The sequence below is a fragment of the Acanthochromis polyacanthus genome, chromosome 10, assembly GCF_021347895.1.
Source record: "Acanthochromis polyacanthus isolate Apoly-LR-REF ecotype Palm Island chromosome 10, KAUST_Apoly_ChrSc, whole genome shotgun sequence".
In the NCBI taxonomy this organism is placed as follows: domain Eukaryota; kingdom Metazoa; phylum Chordata; class Actinopteri; family Pomacentridae; genus Acanthochromis; species Acanthochromis polyacanthus.
In genome coordinates this window covers 12,949,769-12,970,248 of record NC_067122.1, presented here as the reverse complement: position 1 = coordinate 12,970,248, position 20,480 = coordinate 12,949,769, and the positions used below count along the sequence as shown (strand labels likewise).

Genomic DNA, 20,480 nt, shown 5'->3' with positions numbered 1-20,480 from the left:
GAAGGAGAAAACTAAACAAACAGGAGCTGCTCAGCAAGCTCATTTTATTCTACAAAACAAAGAAAGGAGCTCAATTGGGAGGGACCTTGGCAGTGAGCTGGTATTTCAGTTTCACATTCAGCTGACATTGTTTTGACTCTAAATAAGATAGTGGATTTAGAAATTTATGAATGGGAGACAATAAATGTTTAAAGCCGTGGTTCTGGGCAACAATAACCTTTCCATCTCTAATGGTTGCACTGCTTATCTATAATAAATAAAACAACATTCTGGAATTTCTGATCCTCAAAGAGAAAAAAAAAAGTGGTGAAAGCTGTGAAAACATAACGATCCAAAGTCAGAGTTTTCTGTTGGCTAAAAAGATTTATCGGCTCATAATCCCCTGCTGTCAGAATTTCTTGTACTTGCATGCCGTACTCCGAAGAGCTGCAACAAAACTTTACGTCCCTGAGTCCAAGCCGGCACTGTCCCTTTCTTTCAACTTTCTCTGCATCAATCATACTCTCACACACAAGCTACCGCTACCCATCCCCGCCTCTGCCTCCTCTTTTCTTTAAATGTGACCGTTAAAGCAAAATATTGACTGAAGATTCTTTCCTTGACCTCTAGAGTTGGCGGATTAAACTAGTTTTGAGTTGAGATGGACAGAAAAAGTAAAGGCGGTGCAGAAAAAGCTTGCGATAGCAAGAAAAAGCTTTGTTGGCAGATGCAACAAAGAGTTCCAAATTAACTGACCTTTTCAGTCCACGAGTGGCTGATAGAGCAGTGAGGACAGAGATAGGAGAACAGGTGCAGTGCAGCAATAACGCACTGTGTTGTAACTCATTTCATTTAACTTCTTTTCTGCAACGGAAATGTTGGCTTGGATCTGGTAATTGGTTAAGACTTAGCAGAAAGTGAAATCAATTTTAAGTTATCTCAGCTACCTGCTGTGTTACTGAATCCTCCTGTTTATCACAATAGAATATTTCATGCAAATGCAATAGAAACAACACCCCGATGAACTACTCATCATTTCCAGATGACAATAAAATACATGATATCATACAAAGCATTTGTTAGAAGTCCAAATGATTACATTTTTATGCAAAAATAAGCAGGTGAACCTAAGAAAAGGAAGATGAGAATGGAGGGAGCAGCTTTTGCATGATGCACGGTGGAAATCATACCACACAAAGTTTGAAGCCAGATATGAGCTTTGTGAAGTTTGGAATTTCTTGCTGAGGTTTAGACAATGCAGACAAAGAAAAGAGAAGAGACCAGAGGAGAGGGCAGATACAGGGACCAGGACAGAAAAAAGAGCCAACTAATTAACAGGAGAGATCATATACTGACATGCTATGAAGAAAACAGCATTATAGTATACAGCCTTATCTGTCCAACTTATTTGCAGACTTTAGGATCCGAATATTACAAAAATCAATTAATACAATGCAGTTAAACACAAAAAAATACAACAAACTACCTCTTTAGTTACTCCAAAATAGAATCTGTCGTGTTGTATTTAATTGTAACGCGTATGCTGCTATTGCATCTTTTAAATCTCGGAAAATTAGCAGGCTGTATTGTGAGATATTTTGAATCAATGACTGACTAATAAGCAGATGATCTTTACTTTGGTTGAGTATGGAGGTAGCTGTAAAGCAAACACACCGCCTAATTCTCAGTCCAACCCCGTCTCACCGGCCTGCTGTCTGCGTGGCCACCCACTGGCTCTGCTACGCTCACACAGGTCATCACCATTCATCACCTTGACTGGCTAAACACTTTTCCATGGTCTGAGGGGATGCCACAGCGAGGAGGCATCAACCCTCGAAGGACTGTTATTTACAAGATAAACTACATTTACACACACTGCAGGTAAACACGTTTAGTTCATTCACGTCACATGAACTGTCAGCATTACCCGGTATACAAGAAGCTTTATGACATATAGGCACAATTATCTAACAACGGAACACACTGGAGCTTTACCCTTTGGCGTCTTTGTTTAAAAAAAAAAAAAAAAAAATCACAAAATGACAAAAAAGGGATATCATTAGTATGTAGAGCCACCAGTGCTTTTAACACCTGTGGACACTTGAAAAAAATGTTGTATATGTTGATTCCACATTTTTCATTTATAGCATACAACTGTGTCAGACTGCAGAAAATACATTTTGAGTTGTGCTGTTTCCATAGAGGTGGAAAACTTTATATTGCAGTGAAAAATAAGCCCATATTGAGAAGAAATGTGACAAGCAAAAAACTCCCAGAAACTGCTCGGGGTTCAGATGGTTGAACTAACGGATTAAAGAATTTTGGTGAGTCTTCGTTGGCCAACAGTTTTTTTTTATTTGAGGAGAAATATTTATAGATTTTCAGAGAAGGTCCTGTCCTCTTGGCACTTCACTGAATGTGATTAAGGGTGAGCCAGTGGCAGCAGTACAGCAATACAAATGTTTGGACACTGTCCCGGTCAAGAAGCTTAATGCAAAACGCAGACACTGTATATGAAAGGCAAATCAGCAGTTATCATTTTTAAGGAATAATTAGTCTGTCCTTTCTTCCGCTGTTGGCTTGGCAGTCTTAGTCTTAAAATAGGTAGAAACAAACTGGAGAATATCGGAAACCTGTGCTTTTCTATGTATCCTTTAGTAACCTTCAGCATTTGTATTCAGTGAGGATCAGACTACTCTTTTGGACCTTCAGCATGCTTTGCAGTTGTTTCCATCAGGGTGGTGGGTTTAGTCTCTTTGTAGGTAGAAATCATAGGTACAGACTGTCCTTTGTGGTCACTGTTGCCATTGTGTCTCTCCTCCTTTTCCCATGATTCATGCTGACAATGTGGGTGATATGGTTCTTGTGCTGTGTTCATGTATGATGTGTTGTATGTATCTGTGGTGAACTACTGTCTGTAAAGCAAACTGCCCCAACTTTCACACTACTTTAACCCAAAACTTCTACATTCACAGTAAGAGCCTGAAAGAACCAAATTAACATCAATGTATTTAGGTTTTAAATATTCTTTTTTCAAGCTAAATTGAGTGTATATTGTATACACGCACATATATCACCGGGACAAACATTCCTACTATCCTCGACACTCAAAAGAACCCGTTTCATCTCTCTTCCAAGAAATATTTCTCTCAGACTAATATCAACTGTTTGAAAAAGACCCAAGCGTCACAATGTTTGATGTCCAATTTGACTATTAAAGTGAGTCCACTGGTTCAAATGTTGAAGGTGCAGTCATTGCCATCCATTAGGAGAGAGGAAAGGGTACTACACCACTCCAGCACTAAACAGATGAGTATGCAGAAGTGTCAGTGGAGGAGGTGAACGAGCAGTCAAAGTTTAATGCAGAGGGTGAGACTGAAGAAAAGGAAGAAAGACACAAAGAGAACAGAGCGTGATGAGGATGCATGTTAATAGTAAGGTTATGTACACCGAGAAGATAGTGGAGGGTAGGAGCACAAGAGCTGGGGGAGGTCTGAAAGGGCTGTTGTTGATCAGCTAAAAGGTCAGTGAGAGAGGATGCTGCACGTGGTGTCAGGTGTAGTGTGTGCAGCAGGAGGGTAATGACTACTTGATATGGACACCGTATGCAGCCTTGTTGCAAAGAACTCAGTGCTTTTGTTGTGATATTTCCTAAAAGCCTGAGCGCAGCTTACATCAGTGTTTCTTTCCTTTTGTTCCCCACATACTGTACAAACCCTCTGCAAAAGCACTGCAGCTCTGGTTCAGAGAAGGAGCCTTTAATTTTCTGGTTCTACCGTGTGTACCAGTGATCTCACAGCGCTGAGGCTGTAAAGTAATAAGGGACATTTTTTCCTTATGATAGTAAGATTTATACAGGCTTAATGTGAAAGCACAGTCCAGCTGTGTTGTATGTTGTTGATATGATCACAAAGATTTTCTTCATCTCTTAACAAATTGTCCTCCAACATCACTATTTTGCATCTAAAAGTACTTTTGACGTCAGGCAGTATAAAATATCAATTTGCCTCAAACACCAAAGTTCTCCTCTCACCCACCCGTCAGCCCTGTCCCACTGGAAGACAACAGAGCTGTAGTTGGACACATGCTGAAAAGATACTATTCTAAAAAAAAATGCATTTTTTGATAGGTAGACTGTTGCTGCTCAAAAGTCTGGTGAATGCTAGTGATCTGCATAACCTGCCATTTTTGGCAGGTTTTATTTGCCTGTTTCGTGAAGTGGTTCTGCTGCTCCTACAGTGGGGACCGAAAAAGCCCAATAAGGAATTCTACCCATCTACTCATTTTCAACTACTCTGACTGCGTTGGCTGCAGAGGCGTCCATATACATCTGGAACGTCGTTCTCTCCAGCCTGTTCCTCCAGCCCCTTAGGGGGGATCCTGAGGCATTTTCGGTGTAGGTGGAATATGTAATCCCGGCAGCTTTTTCCGGATCTGCCCCAGTGTCTCCTTAATGTGGACGTGCTCAGAATACTTCCACTTAGAGGAATCCAGGAGACATCCTGAGAAGATGCTTGATCCCGCCTTCTTAAAATGCAAAGAAGCAGCATTTCTACTTCACGCTTCTTCTGAATCTGGACTGCGGATGAACCCAGACATTCAGATTAGAAAATTATACCTTCAGGCTCAGCTCCCTCTTCTTTTTTTTATTATTCAAATTTTGCCTTTATTACAGTGGCGACACAGACAGGAAATGCGGGTGATATGGGGACAGATGCTGTGATTATGTGCTATATGCCTTCACTACTAGAGCACCCACTGCCCCCCCATCACCTTTTTCTGCACCAAATCGCCTGTGTGGATCTCAACCTAAATCTTCATTTCACTTGGGAGGAAGAATACAGCTCAAAAATTGTTACTGCATAGGCTAGCTGTTAAGCTTAGTTGCCAAAAAAGGGAAAATAAAGTTCCTCTCTACCTCAATATTCTGCCCATGTCAGACAGAATTGGTGATGAGCCACAATCTTGCAGGTCGGCCAATCAATATAGTCTCATTTAACCAAATGATCACTGGTTGGACAATTGCTGATCATGCTTTCATCAGGACAAAAGCCCTACATTAACAGCTTTCTGGGATAAATCTGTCATTTTTGGCAGCAGGAGGAACAAACTACCTGAGGACATAAAAGCGACTGGTCTAACTTATTAAATGTTCACTGAATGTCTACACGGAGTCAGCTCCAAACTAACTGACACCATGCTAAAGTGGTTGTCTGTGTGGCTTTTGCTAAAACAGATGGCAAATAAGTAAAGTTTAAACTTTGCAAACAGGATCATATGACCTAAAAATAGAAGGCTAACTTCTCTAGGTTATAGTACTCAATAGTTCGTGTTGCTGGGATCACAGGTTGGTTTAGTTTTATATTGAGAAATCATGTGAATACAAGTGAATGCACGCTGGTCTGCTTCCAGTCTTTCATCATTTCAGTATAAAATAGCTTGGCATTAAATTTTATGATTAATTTAGGCTAATAAGGCTAGCAGGCACAGCACAATCAGTTCATTTTGGCCTTAGCGGTAACATGCAGATTTTTTCCCCCCATGACCAATGGATTGGTTGAAGAGTAGGTACAGTTTCAGTTGACCAAGATATTCTTTGGTTGACAACAGCCCTACTTGCAAGATGAAAAAAAAACAGGCCGAGTATTTCAGTTGATTTTAGTCTGGTCCTTCCCTGCGACCAATTTGTCTTGAGTTGCTGACTCCAACAACACAGCTCCAAGAGTCACAGAGACACACGATCAAGCCACCATGATGAAGTGGCAATTCTCTCAAGGCATTACGTATGCCTGTTGGTTGTCTACAGAGTTACTTGACTTTCATGAGAAGGATCAAGTCTGGACAGTTTTCCTCAGATGTCTGCCTATACAAAATACCTGGCTTAGAGATTAACGGCTTTTTCTGAAACTGAAATAGGTGACAGGCAAAAAGATCTTAAGCAGAGATGAGATCAAAAAAAGTGTGTGAAGCGTAAGTGGGACAGAGTACAAAGGCAGGATCGTAGAAAGTAAGAATAAAGACAAGAAATGTCCACAATTAAATCTTGTGTCAATGCACCACCACGAATTGAAAAGACTTCAAGTTTTGTCATGCAGATTATTTTAGACAAGGTATTAATCCCTGGTGTCAATTTTCCAATTAATGAATGCATCCCAGGCCACATGTGCCACAGAAAAAGTTCTCACTTGTGTCAGAGAGCGATTGTGACAGGCTGTAAAGTTGTTGGGTAATTTCTTGACAAGCTGATCTCTCATTCAGCCTGAGGGTTTATATGTGCCCTTGAACAGAGTACCTGGTTCGTTTCTCTCTCTGCTCCTGAGGACTAGCTCGAAATATGTTCCTAGGTGAAGTCAAACTTTTAATCAGCTTTTCTGCCTGCACTACATTGTGACAGCTTATACTCAGCCAAAACGCACACCGCAGATACACAAGAATATCTTTAAACAACTTTACGAATGTAGAGAAATAAACAAAAGCAATATTTGCCTAACAGAATGCAAAAGTGTATGTTTTGTTTTCTAAAAGGGTTGTAAACTCCCAAATGCCACAGCGGTGAGGAGCTTTTGTTTTAGTTCACCTTGAAGATGACATGTAACGCTTGTTTGAAAAAAGTCCCAAGGCAGAAACTTTTCGCTAGCAGGAAATCTAAAAAGCTAAGGTGGGATAAATCAAAGGACCCCCCACAATTTCTCCCCTAACTCTGGATAATTGGAAGGCGGTGGTGAGATAAATATAAACAGGAGTCTGTGCTGCACTCCTCTAGTCACACGATACAAGTTGATTTGCTCTGAAAATTTCCATAGTTTCATGTGTGAATACAAATGTGGCTCATGGTGATTACGTTGGCAAAAAAAAAAAAAAGATAAAAAATAAGCAACAAAGGTTATCTGTTCTCACACCGACATTGCTGATTAATATTTTCAGCATTGGAATACAAAGACTAGGCTAAATTTTAATATAAATCTAGGACATGATATCTAACAAGAACATGATCTCAAATCTTTTCGCAGAGATGAATCACCCAAACAAAACCGCACGCTGACGTCTGCAGTATCTCATTTTGTTATTTCATCTTTTTTCTTGCATTTAGTGAAAAGTGAGCAGATCTGTTGGGCAGAGTTGTAAATTGTTGATCAAAAGAAAATGAAAAGGCATCCATTTTCCTTTTTGTCATTTTTCAAGCCAGTGTGACGACAGCTGCTCAAATGTGAATATTTGCTAGTTTTCTTATTCTTTTAACATAGCAAAACATCTTCTATTTTAAGGTTTTGGACCACTGCAATGGACAAGAACAGTGATTTGAAGAAGTCAACTTGGGCTCTGCGAAGTTGTGATTTGCATGTATTACTGTTTCACAGTTTATGCATCGATGTATAAATTATTTAATCAAGAACATAACTGGCAGATAGTGAGGCGTGGGATGGGGTTTTGTAATCCCCGACACATTATGTGAGCCAATGTACAATGCCAAAGCTGCAAAAATATGCATTAATCAGCCACCAGAACTCAACCTGACCTGCAACCCTTATTGTAGGACGCCTGAGCCAGAGCAGTGACATTTCTAATTCTACACTTCGAACTGATCCAGTCATCTCCATTCTCCGTCTCCTGCAATTATCTGGTTATTAATATTTATTTTAGTACTGAATAAATACACCTTGAAGGTTCATGCAGCGGACTAACTTTTCTCATTGTAAGCTAAAAGACCTCCACTTTTGTTAACTCAGTCGTGTTACAGCAAACATTTATATATAAATAACAAGGAACAATGTTCCATCATGTCAGGGTCAGAGACTCATGAAGACGCACTGCTGCATGTAGTGTTCCTATAGTGTTAAATAACTATATTATGGTTCTGTATGATCATTATGTATGATCATTCTGCGCGGCATACACCCCAGACCAAGCCACCTCTGTACCAAAATAGTTTTGGGGAGACATGACTATAGATACAGATTTTACAATTCAAGTGTGGGTGCAGAGACATATGCAATATATGTCAAAAGAAAAATGAAACAGCATCTCAAAGGATAATGTAGATTACTGACAGTCAGGGCACCCTACAGTGTGAGTATTTGGGAGAAAAAGATGGAAAGAGAAGATGGAATAGTTATCACAGCCTAGCCTGTTGAACAAAGTGTTTCTGCAAGTTATTTATAGTCTGAACGTTGCTTTGTCCCTTGTTCACCCAACCTGCCCAAACCTGTGATATTTCTATTAAGTTTACCCAAAGCTGCCTGACCTATGAGTTATGAGCAGGGCTCAACAATTTTGGGAAAATATCTAATTGTGATGTTTCTGGCAGATCTTGCAATTTGATTTGCAGTGCAATCTTTCTTAAATTCAGTTTGATATTCAATGTGTAACTGTGTGACCCCAACCCACACGAGACAACATCAACAGCGAGCCTGTCACAGAAAGAGGACAGCATAAATGTGTAAAACCGTTGACATAACAGTTGAAACCCTTGATCAAATGTGCTTCAAAATGTATGAGATGAGGCTACTAAATGATGAGGCTGAACTCAACGGAACCCGGCTCACATGCCTGAACTAACATTAATTGATCAACGAGCAAGCATCAACAACCACTGAAAGTTTTAATCTGCTCAACTAAATAAAAGCACATTACGGGATTAGTCTCAGTATTATTAATGACAGACTGACAATGTTAGGCAGAAGTAGGGCAGCACAATATATCGTTTCAGCATCAACATTGCACAATAGTCACATTGCATGAAGTGCAATGTTGAGTACGGTACATCATATTTCAACAGTTTTTGCTGCTTGACACAAAAAGAAAACTTCGGCTTTGAATAATCTACATGAAAAGTCTGTCTGTTAGAACATTTACTCTGACTTAGGACTTCTTGGATAAGTTTTTCTTTAACTTTGTTTACAACACAGGAAGTCTGTTGATATGCAGGCACAGTGAGATAAGTAAGGGACAAAAAAGAAGCAAAACAAAGGAAAAAATCTGGCAATTGTTGCGACTCCATGAGACAATGTGACAAATTTGTTTGATCATTCAAATCAAAGCCAGTGCAAAGCCAGTTCTCAACGCCATCCGAAGCAAAAAAAACAAACAAAAAAACAACTATGTTGGGTGCCTTTGCAAGTGTTACACCATATAAACAAGGCAATGAATGGAATTTCTTTTGTCATTTTAAAAAGATATATTTTCTTATTTTCAGTGAAAATGAACACTACTACAAAATAAACCCCAATCATTTCTCTTCATATAGAGTTGTTCAAGTCATCTGATGAAAATTTCAGCATTATTTTACTTCACTATATATTGCAGAAAAACCAAAAATACTGCGATGTCAGATTCCAATATTGTTCAGCCCTTGTTGCAAGAAGTAGAGAATGAAGTAATAAGAACCAGACCTTCTCCATAAAAACTCCATATATCAAGGAGGGTCATGAGATGTGGTTGTAAGCTGGAGACAGTTTAAAATGTTTTTTAAGCTGCTGCCTTTAAAGTCCAGATAATATAACAGAATCAGATGTCTGCTATAGAGGGTGATTCTCTTACATAAAGTACCCGTTGAAGAAAAGGTTGGGGCAGTTGGGGGGGGGGGGGGGGGGGGGGGGGGTTGGGATCTGGTGTATGATTAGCATAATATTATGACTTACTGGGGTTGGGGGGGAACAGGGTGCAGCTCTTGCAGTGGATGATCTCCTTGATGACTGGTATGTCCTGGGAGAGAGGTGCAGGCACCATACTGAGGCCGGGCATCATCGGGTTCATGGGGGTAATTCCAGCCATCATGCCAAGGTTGGGATCAAAATCTGGAGGCAGGAGAGAAATATGAATACAATCACGAAGTAATTCCTTCCAAGGAAAGAGGATAACACAGAAACATTAAACACGACTTGCATTCAAAAGCTAACCTTCAGTCAGATATCATTTAAACCAACACTAAATCTTTTAAGTTCCATTTCACATTGTGTGCTTATTCTCTGAGTGAGTTCTCTGTCAACACCGGTGACACACAAACAGCGCACACATAATGGAACACACAGCCATTCATGAATAAACCATCTTGTAAACAACATACATATTTTAAGAAGTTTTTACTGAGTCACTCCTCCATTCTGTCACCCCTGCTGTTTGACTGATGACCTTATAGATAATATAGCTTAGTGTAAAACTTACATAACCAACAGGCTTTATTTACAATATTGATGTACACTGTGGCTGGGGAAACATGGACACACTTGTACAGGCACATCCACAGCCACCATAGCTTTTAATCTGCATGTGTCCCAGTATAGAACTTTTTGAAATGGAAATGACGTTGCCCTCCAGTGTGCTTTAACATCACCTGCAGAGAAATTGGACTTCACAATTATGCCGCAGGGTCTGCAGTGCTTATGCACCTGTGTATATGCATACAGGAGCACTGCTTACTAAAACAAATCCTTTGCAGGGGATTATATCCACACTGCAATGTGCTGGAGGAGACAAAATCAATCCGATACACTAGCTAAAAACAATTTTACAGAAGGTGTTATTTGCCGACTGTGAGATGCAGTTGATGAATTTGGAATCATGAAATAAGTAACATAATGAATCTTGAGGCAAAAAAGAATGAACGTGTAAATAAACATTTTAAAGAGCCCATATCATGTACATTTACAGGTTTGTAATTCTAGTTTGGGGGTTTCACAGAATACGTTTACATGCTTACATGCTCAAAAAAACACAATATTTCTTTTCATACTGTACATATCTACCTGTGTGAAGAACAACGAGAACTGTTTTACTACTGACTACTACTTTCTCTCATTATGTACGGTGACACCAGGTGTCTGAGTATAGGGATGTACTGCAGCAGAAACTGTTCTGGCGAGGATTTAACAGGGGACTGTAAGGAGGCTGGTCATTGTTTATTTGAGGATGCGCCAAACGCATAGGCAGGTGTTATGCAAATGTGCTACTTGGGGACATAGATAGGTAACCGAAGAAAAGGCTGAACTTCTAACAAAGAGTTTCACTGAGGTAGGGAGCAGTGTTTTCTCTGGAAGGGAATAACTCCCCTTGGTGTGGTTTGCAGACCTTTAACAAAGAATACAAAAACAACAAAAAACTATAACACAATAAAAGAAAGGGAAGGCCCCCCAAAAGCATAAAATGGACTCTTTAAAACAGTTCCTTCAGCTTGTTTGTAATTATGTAAATGTGGTCCTTCAGGAAACACAGTGAGGAGGGACAGAGGCAGCAGAAACTAGGAGTACAGAAAATATTGCAATACTTAAAGGGTTGAATTACACAATCAGACAACTAAATTAAAATCTAAAAATGAAGCAACCGAAGAAATAATTAAAACTATGTCATCATTATGAAATGTTTTGTCATTTACTTCCATTACAGATTAACAGATTTTCATCACATTTGTTTTACTTCTTATGGGCTCTTTCATGTTTGTATGAGGTCGATGGTATAATTACCTACTTCAGACCGACATGTCTCGAGCTCATCTCAAGCAAGGTCCAAGTTGAAATTATTACTTGGAAATGTATTGCTTTTCCAATATACTGTAAGAAAAAAGTAGGTAAGTTTTAATTTTAATGTTTTAATGAAATAAACAGTTTTATGAATTTACTGCATACAAAATGAGATTTAGGGAGAGTAAGGTTGAACTTGTTACAATGCTTCTGTGTTTTTACATTTGCCAAATTGTTTCTATGCCTTCATATGAACCGAAATTGACTCCATAATGTTGAAACCACAGCTTTCTGTGAGCTATACCACCTGTTGAAAGCCTCCTTGTTCTTCTTGCTGCTAAAGATGGCATTTTTTGTTTTATTTTCTGGGGTTGCTGTCACACTATCCAATGAATATAGGAATGATCAGATGCCTCCTTTGTAACTGCATGATGGATAAGAATTGAATAGTGTACATGGTGTCTAAATTGGTGCACAGAACTGAGATGGCAGTTACAAAAATGAAAGCACCTGGGAAAAAAAAAAAATCAAGTATGGATGCTTCCATTCAGCAAAATCATGTCATTACGTTACATGAAATTAAACCCACATTAAATGGGTAAGGTGGCATATTGACCACCTCTGCGGTCTCTCATACAACCACTAATGATGATGTGAAAACTCACAAGTCATCCAACTCATATGGCATGAACAGAGTATTAATGTTGATCTGTCGCTGGTGATATGCAATTTCTTCCGACACGAAACACTAACTAATTTGACAACTCGTCTATTGTGTTGTCAATTTAGATTTTGTGTTATTGCACAGTGGATCGGCAGTTAGTACCGTCGCCCTGCAGCTGGAAGATCCCCGGTTAGTGCCCTGGCCTTGGCCTGGGATCTTTCTGCATGGAGTTTGCATGTTCTCCCTGTGCATGTGGGTTTTCTCTGGGTACTTCAGCTTCCTCCCACAGTCCAAAAACATGCTGAGGTTAATTGATGATGCTAAATTGTCTGTAGGTGTTCGTGTGAGTGTGCTTGTTTGTCTCCATGTGTAGCCCCGTAGTAGACTGGTGACCTGTCCAGGGTTTCCCCTGCCTTCACCTGAAGTCAGCTGGGGTGGACTCCAGCCGCCGCCCCCCCGACCCTACAGAGGATTAAACAGTGAATAGATAACGGATAAATGGATGCATACTATACCTTTGGTTTACAATACCTTTGGTAACTTGGTTCTACTTAATGTTATTTCCTGGTTTGTAAATACACTATAGCTGAATTTTATACATCAAGTCTTACAAATTCTTTCAGTAAAAATAATCTGCCATCTTCAACCTCTTATTGAAAGAGTGCTTAGATCAATCCATACTTGTGCACCTATGTATACAGTGAAGAAAAATGGTATAACTGCTGTTTGCACAATGTACTGGCTATGGCATAGTGAAACCAAAATCTCCCAGGAAAATTAAGCCTCGATTTATGACACGTACAACAAGAGAGAGGGAAGAAAAACAAAGAAAAATGAACCTCAGACAGGCATTTACTCAACAGAGCGCGCTCCGGGACCTGACATTCAGTTATTATTTTGACTGGATCAGTAAGTAAGTAAATCAGTAAACAAAACCTGCTTACCTATTAATAGAACTAAGCGTTTCAGTCTGCCTTTATTGTAGCACTGAGACAGGGGGTTATTTTTCAAATTGGGATTTTTAAGGTTGTTTCCTATTTCCTTGACAGGTGATAGATAAATAGATAGATTGGGTTAGCTTAGGTTTATCTATATTTACTTAAATGTTTATATTTTTAGCTCATTGTGATAATGCTCAACAACAAAAAACAACTAGAACAATTGTGGTTTACCCTCTTAAAACTGGTAAAGGCTCCAAAAACCCAGTATCCATTGGAGTCTAGAAATAAAAGCAGCAAATATATGATTTCCTTTCTGATCTTCAATAGCAATAAATTCAGCAAAGAAAAGACGATACTTTTCTGTTCTTCAGTATACAGCTTTTACTTAAAGTAGATGGATACAGAAACATTTCCCCAAAAGTGATTGCCTCTAAATCCAGTGTAAGAGAGGAAATGGATGAATTAAATGACACTAAGTGAGGGAGAATAAAGAAATATGCACATTATTGAAGAGTCGGAACGTGTCCCTGGAGCAGGAGAGGGTGTAATAAATATGCTAGACTGATAAAACCGGCTGAAGGACAAAAATGAGGGAAGAGAAATAGAGGCCAGAGAGAGAAAGGAAAAGACAGTCCCAAAAAGAAAATGGAGCAAAGCGAGTTACATAAAGAAAAAACTGGATGGAAACTATATGTTGACTGATGACCTCAGCATCAGTCTCTAACCTGGTGTCAGACTGAGGGGAAACTGGAGATAAGGACAGAAACTGCAAGGCAACTGATGGGCTCTCTGCACGCTAAGGTGAAGAAAAAGAAGATGGAGAGCAGGAGGGAAGATAAGCCATGGTGGATGAAGTGTGAGAGGGTGACGGCTAGCCTGAATGCCAAACACGGTGTCTGGAAAAGGACCGAGAAAACAAAACAGAGAATGCAGCTAAGCAAAATTCCATGTTGTGGGAAGTTGCTCGAAGAAAATATTGCAAAAAAATATCTTGGAAATGATGCTTGTGGCAGTAATACTGTTTTCTGACAAAGCAGCGCTCCACTGCTCCAATGGCAAAACGAGTATACATGCTTATGAGTTCATATATTGTATATTGATGCAAAGCAAAACAGATTCCAGCTCACATGGAAAAAAATGATCCGGTTACACCAGGGTGCAATTTCACTGCAGAGCTGCTCACGTCCCTGCTAGAGTGACTGTCAGCGTGAGTGTGCCTATGTATTTATCCTCGACCATTAATAGCCTGAGACCTGAAGCAAGTATGTAGCAGAGCTGCGTGTAATAAAGGAGATTATTTGCTTCTTCTTAAGAATTTCCAGCTACACCAGAGCTCTCTCATATCCATTTTCAACAATATCGCTCGAGGACATGTTTCGTCTCTAACATGTTATTTCCTTCCTTCTTCACTGCTACTTATAATAATGTATGCTGTAAGTGGACACAGATGAACATTTACTTTTCTGCAAAAAATGTTGGTTGTGTTGCAGATGTACATTTCCCAGTTTGATGGTTCACATTTGATCTCATGCAGCCTGCCACTTCTATTGCTTTGTCTCCTCTGGTTACTATTGCTGACTATGTTAAACATGAGTCAGGTATCAGGCCTGATAGGTTAAACACAGATGATTACACATTTCTAAGTTGGGGAACAAACTGAAGCTATTTCATTGTTCATTGATGCAGTTTCATTTAGTTCAGTGTTGATGAATCTGTCGATTATTTTCTCACTTAATCGATTAATTGTTTGTTATGTCTTCAAATGCCTTGTTTTGGCCACAACCCAAAGATACTAAGTTTACTGCTAGAGAGTAGGAAAAAAATGTAGATATTCAAATTTAGGAAGTTGTAATTACACTTTTGTCAGGTTCATTTTTGAGACTACTGGTAGGTGGACATTTGAGATTTTTTCATGTAGCACAAACCGGAACAGAAAAAATAAAATAAATATTCTTGGTCAGTGTCGCTAGTAACAAGAGGTGGGTTTATATCTACCATGAAGAGCAGAAACGGCAGTTTTCAGAGCAAAAGAGCCAGCATTTTCTAAGACTGGGACAATTTGCATCAGATCAGGAGTGCACCAGGTTCATGCTCGTGGTTTTCTTCAACATTCATGAAGTTGTGCACCGTGACTCCATCCTCCAGGATCAGACTGTAAAGGCAGAGTTTAACTGCAACATCCAAAGGTTTCTGAGAGAGAACGTTTGGTGCAAATGCAAATTTTGGCTCCATGGCATTAGTGATCCACTGTGCTTTGAGTCTGGTGATAGTGCAGTTATTATGCAGGTTTTCTGTCTACATTATAATCACTGATCCTAACCTGCCCTCCTCAGTAGATACTCAGCACAGACAGAACTTAAACCAACCTCATCTTGTTTTGGAAATGGGTAAAATCACTATATTGCTCTTGTCAGTAAAGTGATTTCAATGTAATGGCAATGTCCTGGTTTCACTTGACCCGGGTCATTTCTTGTGCCTATCGACTATTTTCTCTCAGCAGAGTAAACCATCACAGTGTATAAGCCTTGAATAAAGCCAGGCCCTGGTCCAACAGCAGCATTACAGGAGATCAATACGATTTTAAAATCTAAAATTACATTTAGAACTGATCATGCGCAGAATAGAATTAATAAGCAGCTGCTGCTGCTAAGCTCTGGAATACATTTTCACAAGTACGAAAGGACAACAGTCAGGCAGCTCCATTGACTCACAACCAATTGTAATGTTAAAGGTGTAAGTGGGTGAGTGTGGCACAGAGGTATTTAAATCACTTTTTTTTAATCTCACACATGAACAAATCAAAACACCTCATGGAAATGTTTAATAGCATAGAAGCATTGTCCTTCACACCAAAGTACAGCTATGGTTACAAAAGTAGCATTTCCTGTACTTAGAAGACAACAAACATTTTGTATTTATCCCCTTCCTCATGGACCAAACTGCATTTGTTATAAAAATGCAGCAGGTGTCATTTTTTCCAAGGTTGCAAAGTGTGGCACAATCTGTGAAGAGGCTGCTTAGTACTACTATGACTAAAGTATAGCTCTGTGTGCTTCATTTCTGCTGCATCACATTCAATAGAGTTAGGTTCAGTCCGATCAGAGGCTACTGACTCATTATTATTTCACTGTTATTTACTCAAAACTTATCGCATTTGATTCGGTGGAAGTAGAAATGTTTTTCCAATCTTACTCTGGTCTGGTGATGGGGACAAGCGGACAAAATACATAGATTTTATATTTGAAAGTGCTGCTCAATTGAGGTCATTGAGTTCGTGTTGGCCTTAGAGTTGGGATGCTGTTACTAACTGAATTTAGGTATTTATTTATTTATTTTTTTAGAACTTGATAGATTAATCTGGCTCTATTATGCAAGCTGCATTTGTAGTAGTAAACTATTGTAATGCCTTAAAATTATTTTTAGGAGTTAAATGGTCAATTCAACAATTTGATGTGAATTTTTAGGGGAATGTGACACTGAAAGGATTCTAGTCCCCACAAAGTTAAGAAATTTCCAGACAAAGAAATTCGATATTCACAAAAATAACCTGCAGATTAATTGCTAATCTTAATCATTGCTATTTGCGGACTTGTTTTCTCCAAATTAAGTTTTATATACCAAATGTGTTGAACTTTAAGAATATGACAGATATTTACAGCATAAGTGCAGGAATACTGCGAGTCAAACCAAATACTTTTACTTGTGTTAGTGCTTTATTCATTGCACTTGTATAATGTAGCATTTCTCCAGTAAATAGGCTGAATACATCTTCTCTTACAGTATGTAATGCAGTGTGTCAAAGAAACAATGACAGATTAGAACAAAGCATTCTTTATGCATGTCACTGGGGTGAAGGCTGTGAATTCAGACACGAACAATGGTGCACTCAAAAACACTTTCACAATGATAATAATGCAGTTTTAAGATACAAAAAGACATTCTGCCTTGAATACCTTGAAGCACTCTGAGTGAACCAACACTGAATTTCTATTTAATGAGTTTAAAAAAACAAAACTGAACAGTAGCACAAAATGAGAACATGACTGGACACTGTTCTAAAAGTTGTTTATGTTTAATTTATTCAGCCAGTAAACTTGATGAATAGTAATTTAGAGACAGGCCTGGGACTGATTAGAGAACAAGACAGCAATGTTCATGATTCGACAATTGTACAAATGGGAAAGCGCTGCAATGATTATAGTCGATGACTTAATCAGTCGATTAACAGAATATTAATCAGCAACAATTATTAATCAGTTAATTATACATTCAAATCGCTTTCGAAGCAGAAATTCCATCTCCTCGTATGTCAATATTTAGTGGGTTATGTAAAACTGAATATCTTGGGGCTTAGGACCGTATAGTTGAGCATGTCGAAAGCTGAATGTATTCTAATATGTCTGTTTGTATGAACATAATTAATCACACTATTAGCTTGAGAGCATTTTTGGAATTTGGAAGTAATTACCTTGTCTTCGGTACCTCGGAAAAATGTATTTTCAGAATTATAAATTTTTTGCCATTAAAGGGTAATAAGGCAAACATGGCCCGAAATAATATTTAATTGCAACTTGCTTTAATAGAGTCTCCTTGAAAATAACAATATTCTTTAAAGTGATGCTTATTCACCAGTTCAGCTCAGATACACCATGTAGCACTAGCTGGTATGTGGTGCACTCATCGAGAGAGAGGCAGGATAGATCTGTTTTACTCAGCACAAACCCCACAGAGAGATTTAGAGAGCACAGGGGTCCTCTTGAAGAAGAAAAACAAAAGAAACCCGGGGCTGGGTCCACCCACACACGGCCACACATCTGTCTGATCCTTTTTACTGCGCTTGTCTATGAGCTTTAGTCCCTATTCCCTCTCATGTTGGAAAAGTGAAATCCACAAACATCCCCCTGCTAACACCTCCTCCTTGTACAGCAACATGCATCAGTGCATACGCATACACAAAGTTGGCACCGAGGGATATAACACACATTCTTCTTCCTTCGATATTGTGTTCTTTTCCATCACATCCTTTTGGTGTTAAACAATCCATTTCCTGGAGGTTTGTTCAAAGTAATTACATTCTGAGTCTGCCCGTCAATCAGGAAGTGCAGACGGAAAGAAAGGAAAAACTGATATTTGATTGTGTGAAGCTCCTGGCTATTCATGTCATCTTCCTCTCTCCCTCCCCCTCCTTTCTCCCCCTCTGATTTCCAGGGTAAACGTCCCTTCTAGCAGTCAGCAGTGGGTGAGGGGTTGGATGGAGGGGGGACATAGGCGGTTGCTGTGAGGCATGCTGGATAATATTCTCTAATGAGGCGAGCTAGCCATGCCACCTGGAACCCTACCAGCGGATGCCTCTCTCGATATCTGCCAAGAGTCACCCGCTTTGCATTTCCACATGAACATCTCCAACTTAATTTCTTTACAGCAACATTTTTCTGGCCTCGGCAACTTGTGTCAGAAAGAGGGGAAAACTCCCTCCTGATTATAAAAGTTATTCCATCTCCCTATTTCTTTACATCTAAATAAGAATCAGTTGCCGTATCTTGGCCTTTGTAAATCCATCAGCTTTATCTGACACTTCCATACTCAAATCTCCATCACAAATCTAGCTTTTTGCAATATCTGGCCTATAACAGGCCCATATGTATGCAGTAAATGGCCAAGAACGGTCAGAAAAGTCCAATTTCTGTAGCCCTATAAATACTGGCTCTATTTTTTTCCAGACGTACTGTATATCCGAGGCAAGGACGTCCTCGCCTCTCCTCTCTGTCCGCCTACATGCAGCCAAAAACCTCTGGCATCTTACCAGTGCAGCTCCCGAGCAGTCAGCAGAAAGGAACACGGCTTTCAGTCTAAGGATTGAAAACCGCTTACGGCAAAGGAATGACTGTCATCTAATGCAGATCCTGATGCTAATCCAGGTGGGCTAATGTGTGAGAACGAGAAGCCCCTGATTCATATCATCAAATCATATGAGCAGCACTGTTTAAATGAATGCCTAATAAGGCATGGCACGAAGTTCTTAAATATTCCACAGTGGGTACAGTGGTGCAGGGGTTTGTGGCAGCTGTGGGGAAGGGATGAGGACGAGTGGGATGCAGCAGACAAAGAAACACTTGTTTATTCAGGAAACAGTCCCTGGAGTCTGCTTATCTATTCCCCTGAGTTTGAGATTGTGTATCTATACAAAAGTATGTGTACCTAAATTAATTCTGATAAACTTGCAAAAACATGTGTGTAAAAATCTAAATGCTTTCCTTATGGTGTAGTGTGTGAACGTGTGGCCAGGCTGCATTTTTTTTCTTAGCTTTACACACAGTTTTCTTTTGTCCAAACTCAAAATGTGAGAAAACCAAAGTGGCTAATCAAAGGCATCAGCACTGTGAAAACAGACATCTATTATTACTGCAGAAGCCTTTTACACATGTCTAAGCTGCGGGAGGAGTATTGGGCAGCTATGCAGTTATTGGTTTGGTGAAATAGACTTAACTTTCAAGGTCTGCCAAACACAGAAATGAGAAAGTCAGCAGCAGTAGAAGACAAGCCATTACTGCTCGCTAACGTGAGGCTTCACCACACCTCACTGAAAGGTGGCATATTGTTCAAGGAGCTTAATGTTCTGTAGACCAATTTGGGTGCTTGGCCTGGGCAAATCTGAGTGTCTGAATAAAGAGGTAATAAAATCCATATTCCTGTTTTTGCTTTTTGTTTGTACCCGACTTATCTAAATGCTGCTTTTATCACTGTGGAAAGAAAGCTAAAGACAATTCACGTCGGTTGATCTCACAAGTCATGGCTGCACTAATAGTGTAGAAAAGCACTAAGCCATAACATGATGCTGCCATTATTCTGTAGGAAGTCTGTGGTGAGTCATCTGTGTCTGGATGGAGTGTACAATAAGTGCACATTTGTTGTTCTGTAATGATTTTTGTATGTACAGCCAAATTGCTGTTGACCGCAGCTTGACTTGTATTGCTTTGATTTCTTTATAACAGCCAAATAAAGGTATTTGGTGAAATATTATCATGCAGATGCAGCTACCAATTTGGTACAAAAACTGAAAATTTCTGAAGTGTATTTTTATGTGTATGTATAAATTGAAAGGTGTCACAAAGCAAAATGGTCAGGAAACTTTCAGAACAGCGATACAATATGTACCATCTTGGATAATAAAAACCATCTTGGGAGGTTTGTGTTTTGAGAGTAAAGGAGAAGGAACTCTATAGTTGTACATCTGGTTCTGCTTACAGCGTGGATGTGCGAGAGAACACTGATCAAGGATGGGGAAATAATGGTGAATGGTGCTGGCGGAGGATTTTCTCTCCGTCAGATGTCAAAGCTGTTGAAACCAGATGTTGATTCCTGCTGGTACTGTTGCAATTTTTTTGCTCCATTCTGACAGTTCACACCATATCTTTGATTTTATTCACCAGGCTTTGGGCTTGC

At 39.5% G+C, this 20,480-nt stretch overlaps 1 protein-coding gene across 7 annotated transcripts in view; it reads right to left on the bottom strand.

Annotated features, from left to right (window-relative positions):
- The window catches only part of enox2 (ecto-NOX disulfide-thiol exchanger 2), a 189,231-nt gene that overhangs the window by 38,006 nt on the left and 130,745 nt on the right, over positions 1 to 20,480 (bottom strand). For all 7 annotated transcript variants that reach the window (XM_051954617.1, XM_022213922.2, XM_022213930.2 and 4 more), the window contains one exon: positions 9,618 to 9,773. In XM_051954617.1, coding sequence (XP_051810577.1) covers positions 9,618 to 9,773 — 156 coding nt within the window. The remainder of the gene's footprint in view (positions 1 to 9,617; positions 9,774 to 20,480) is intronic.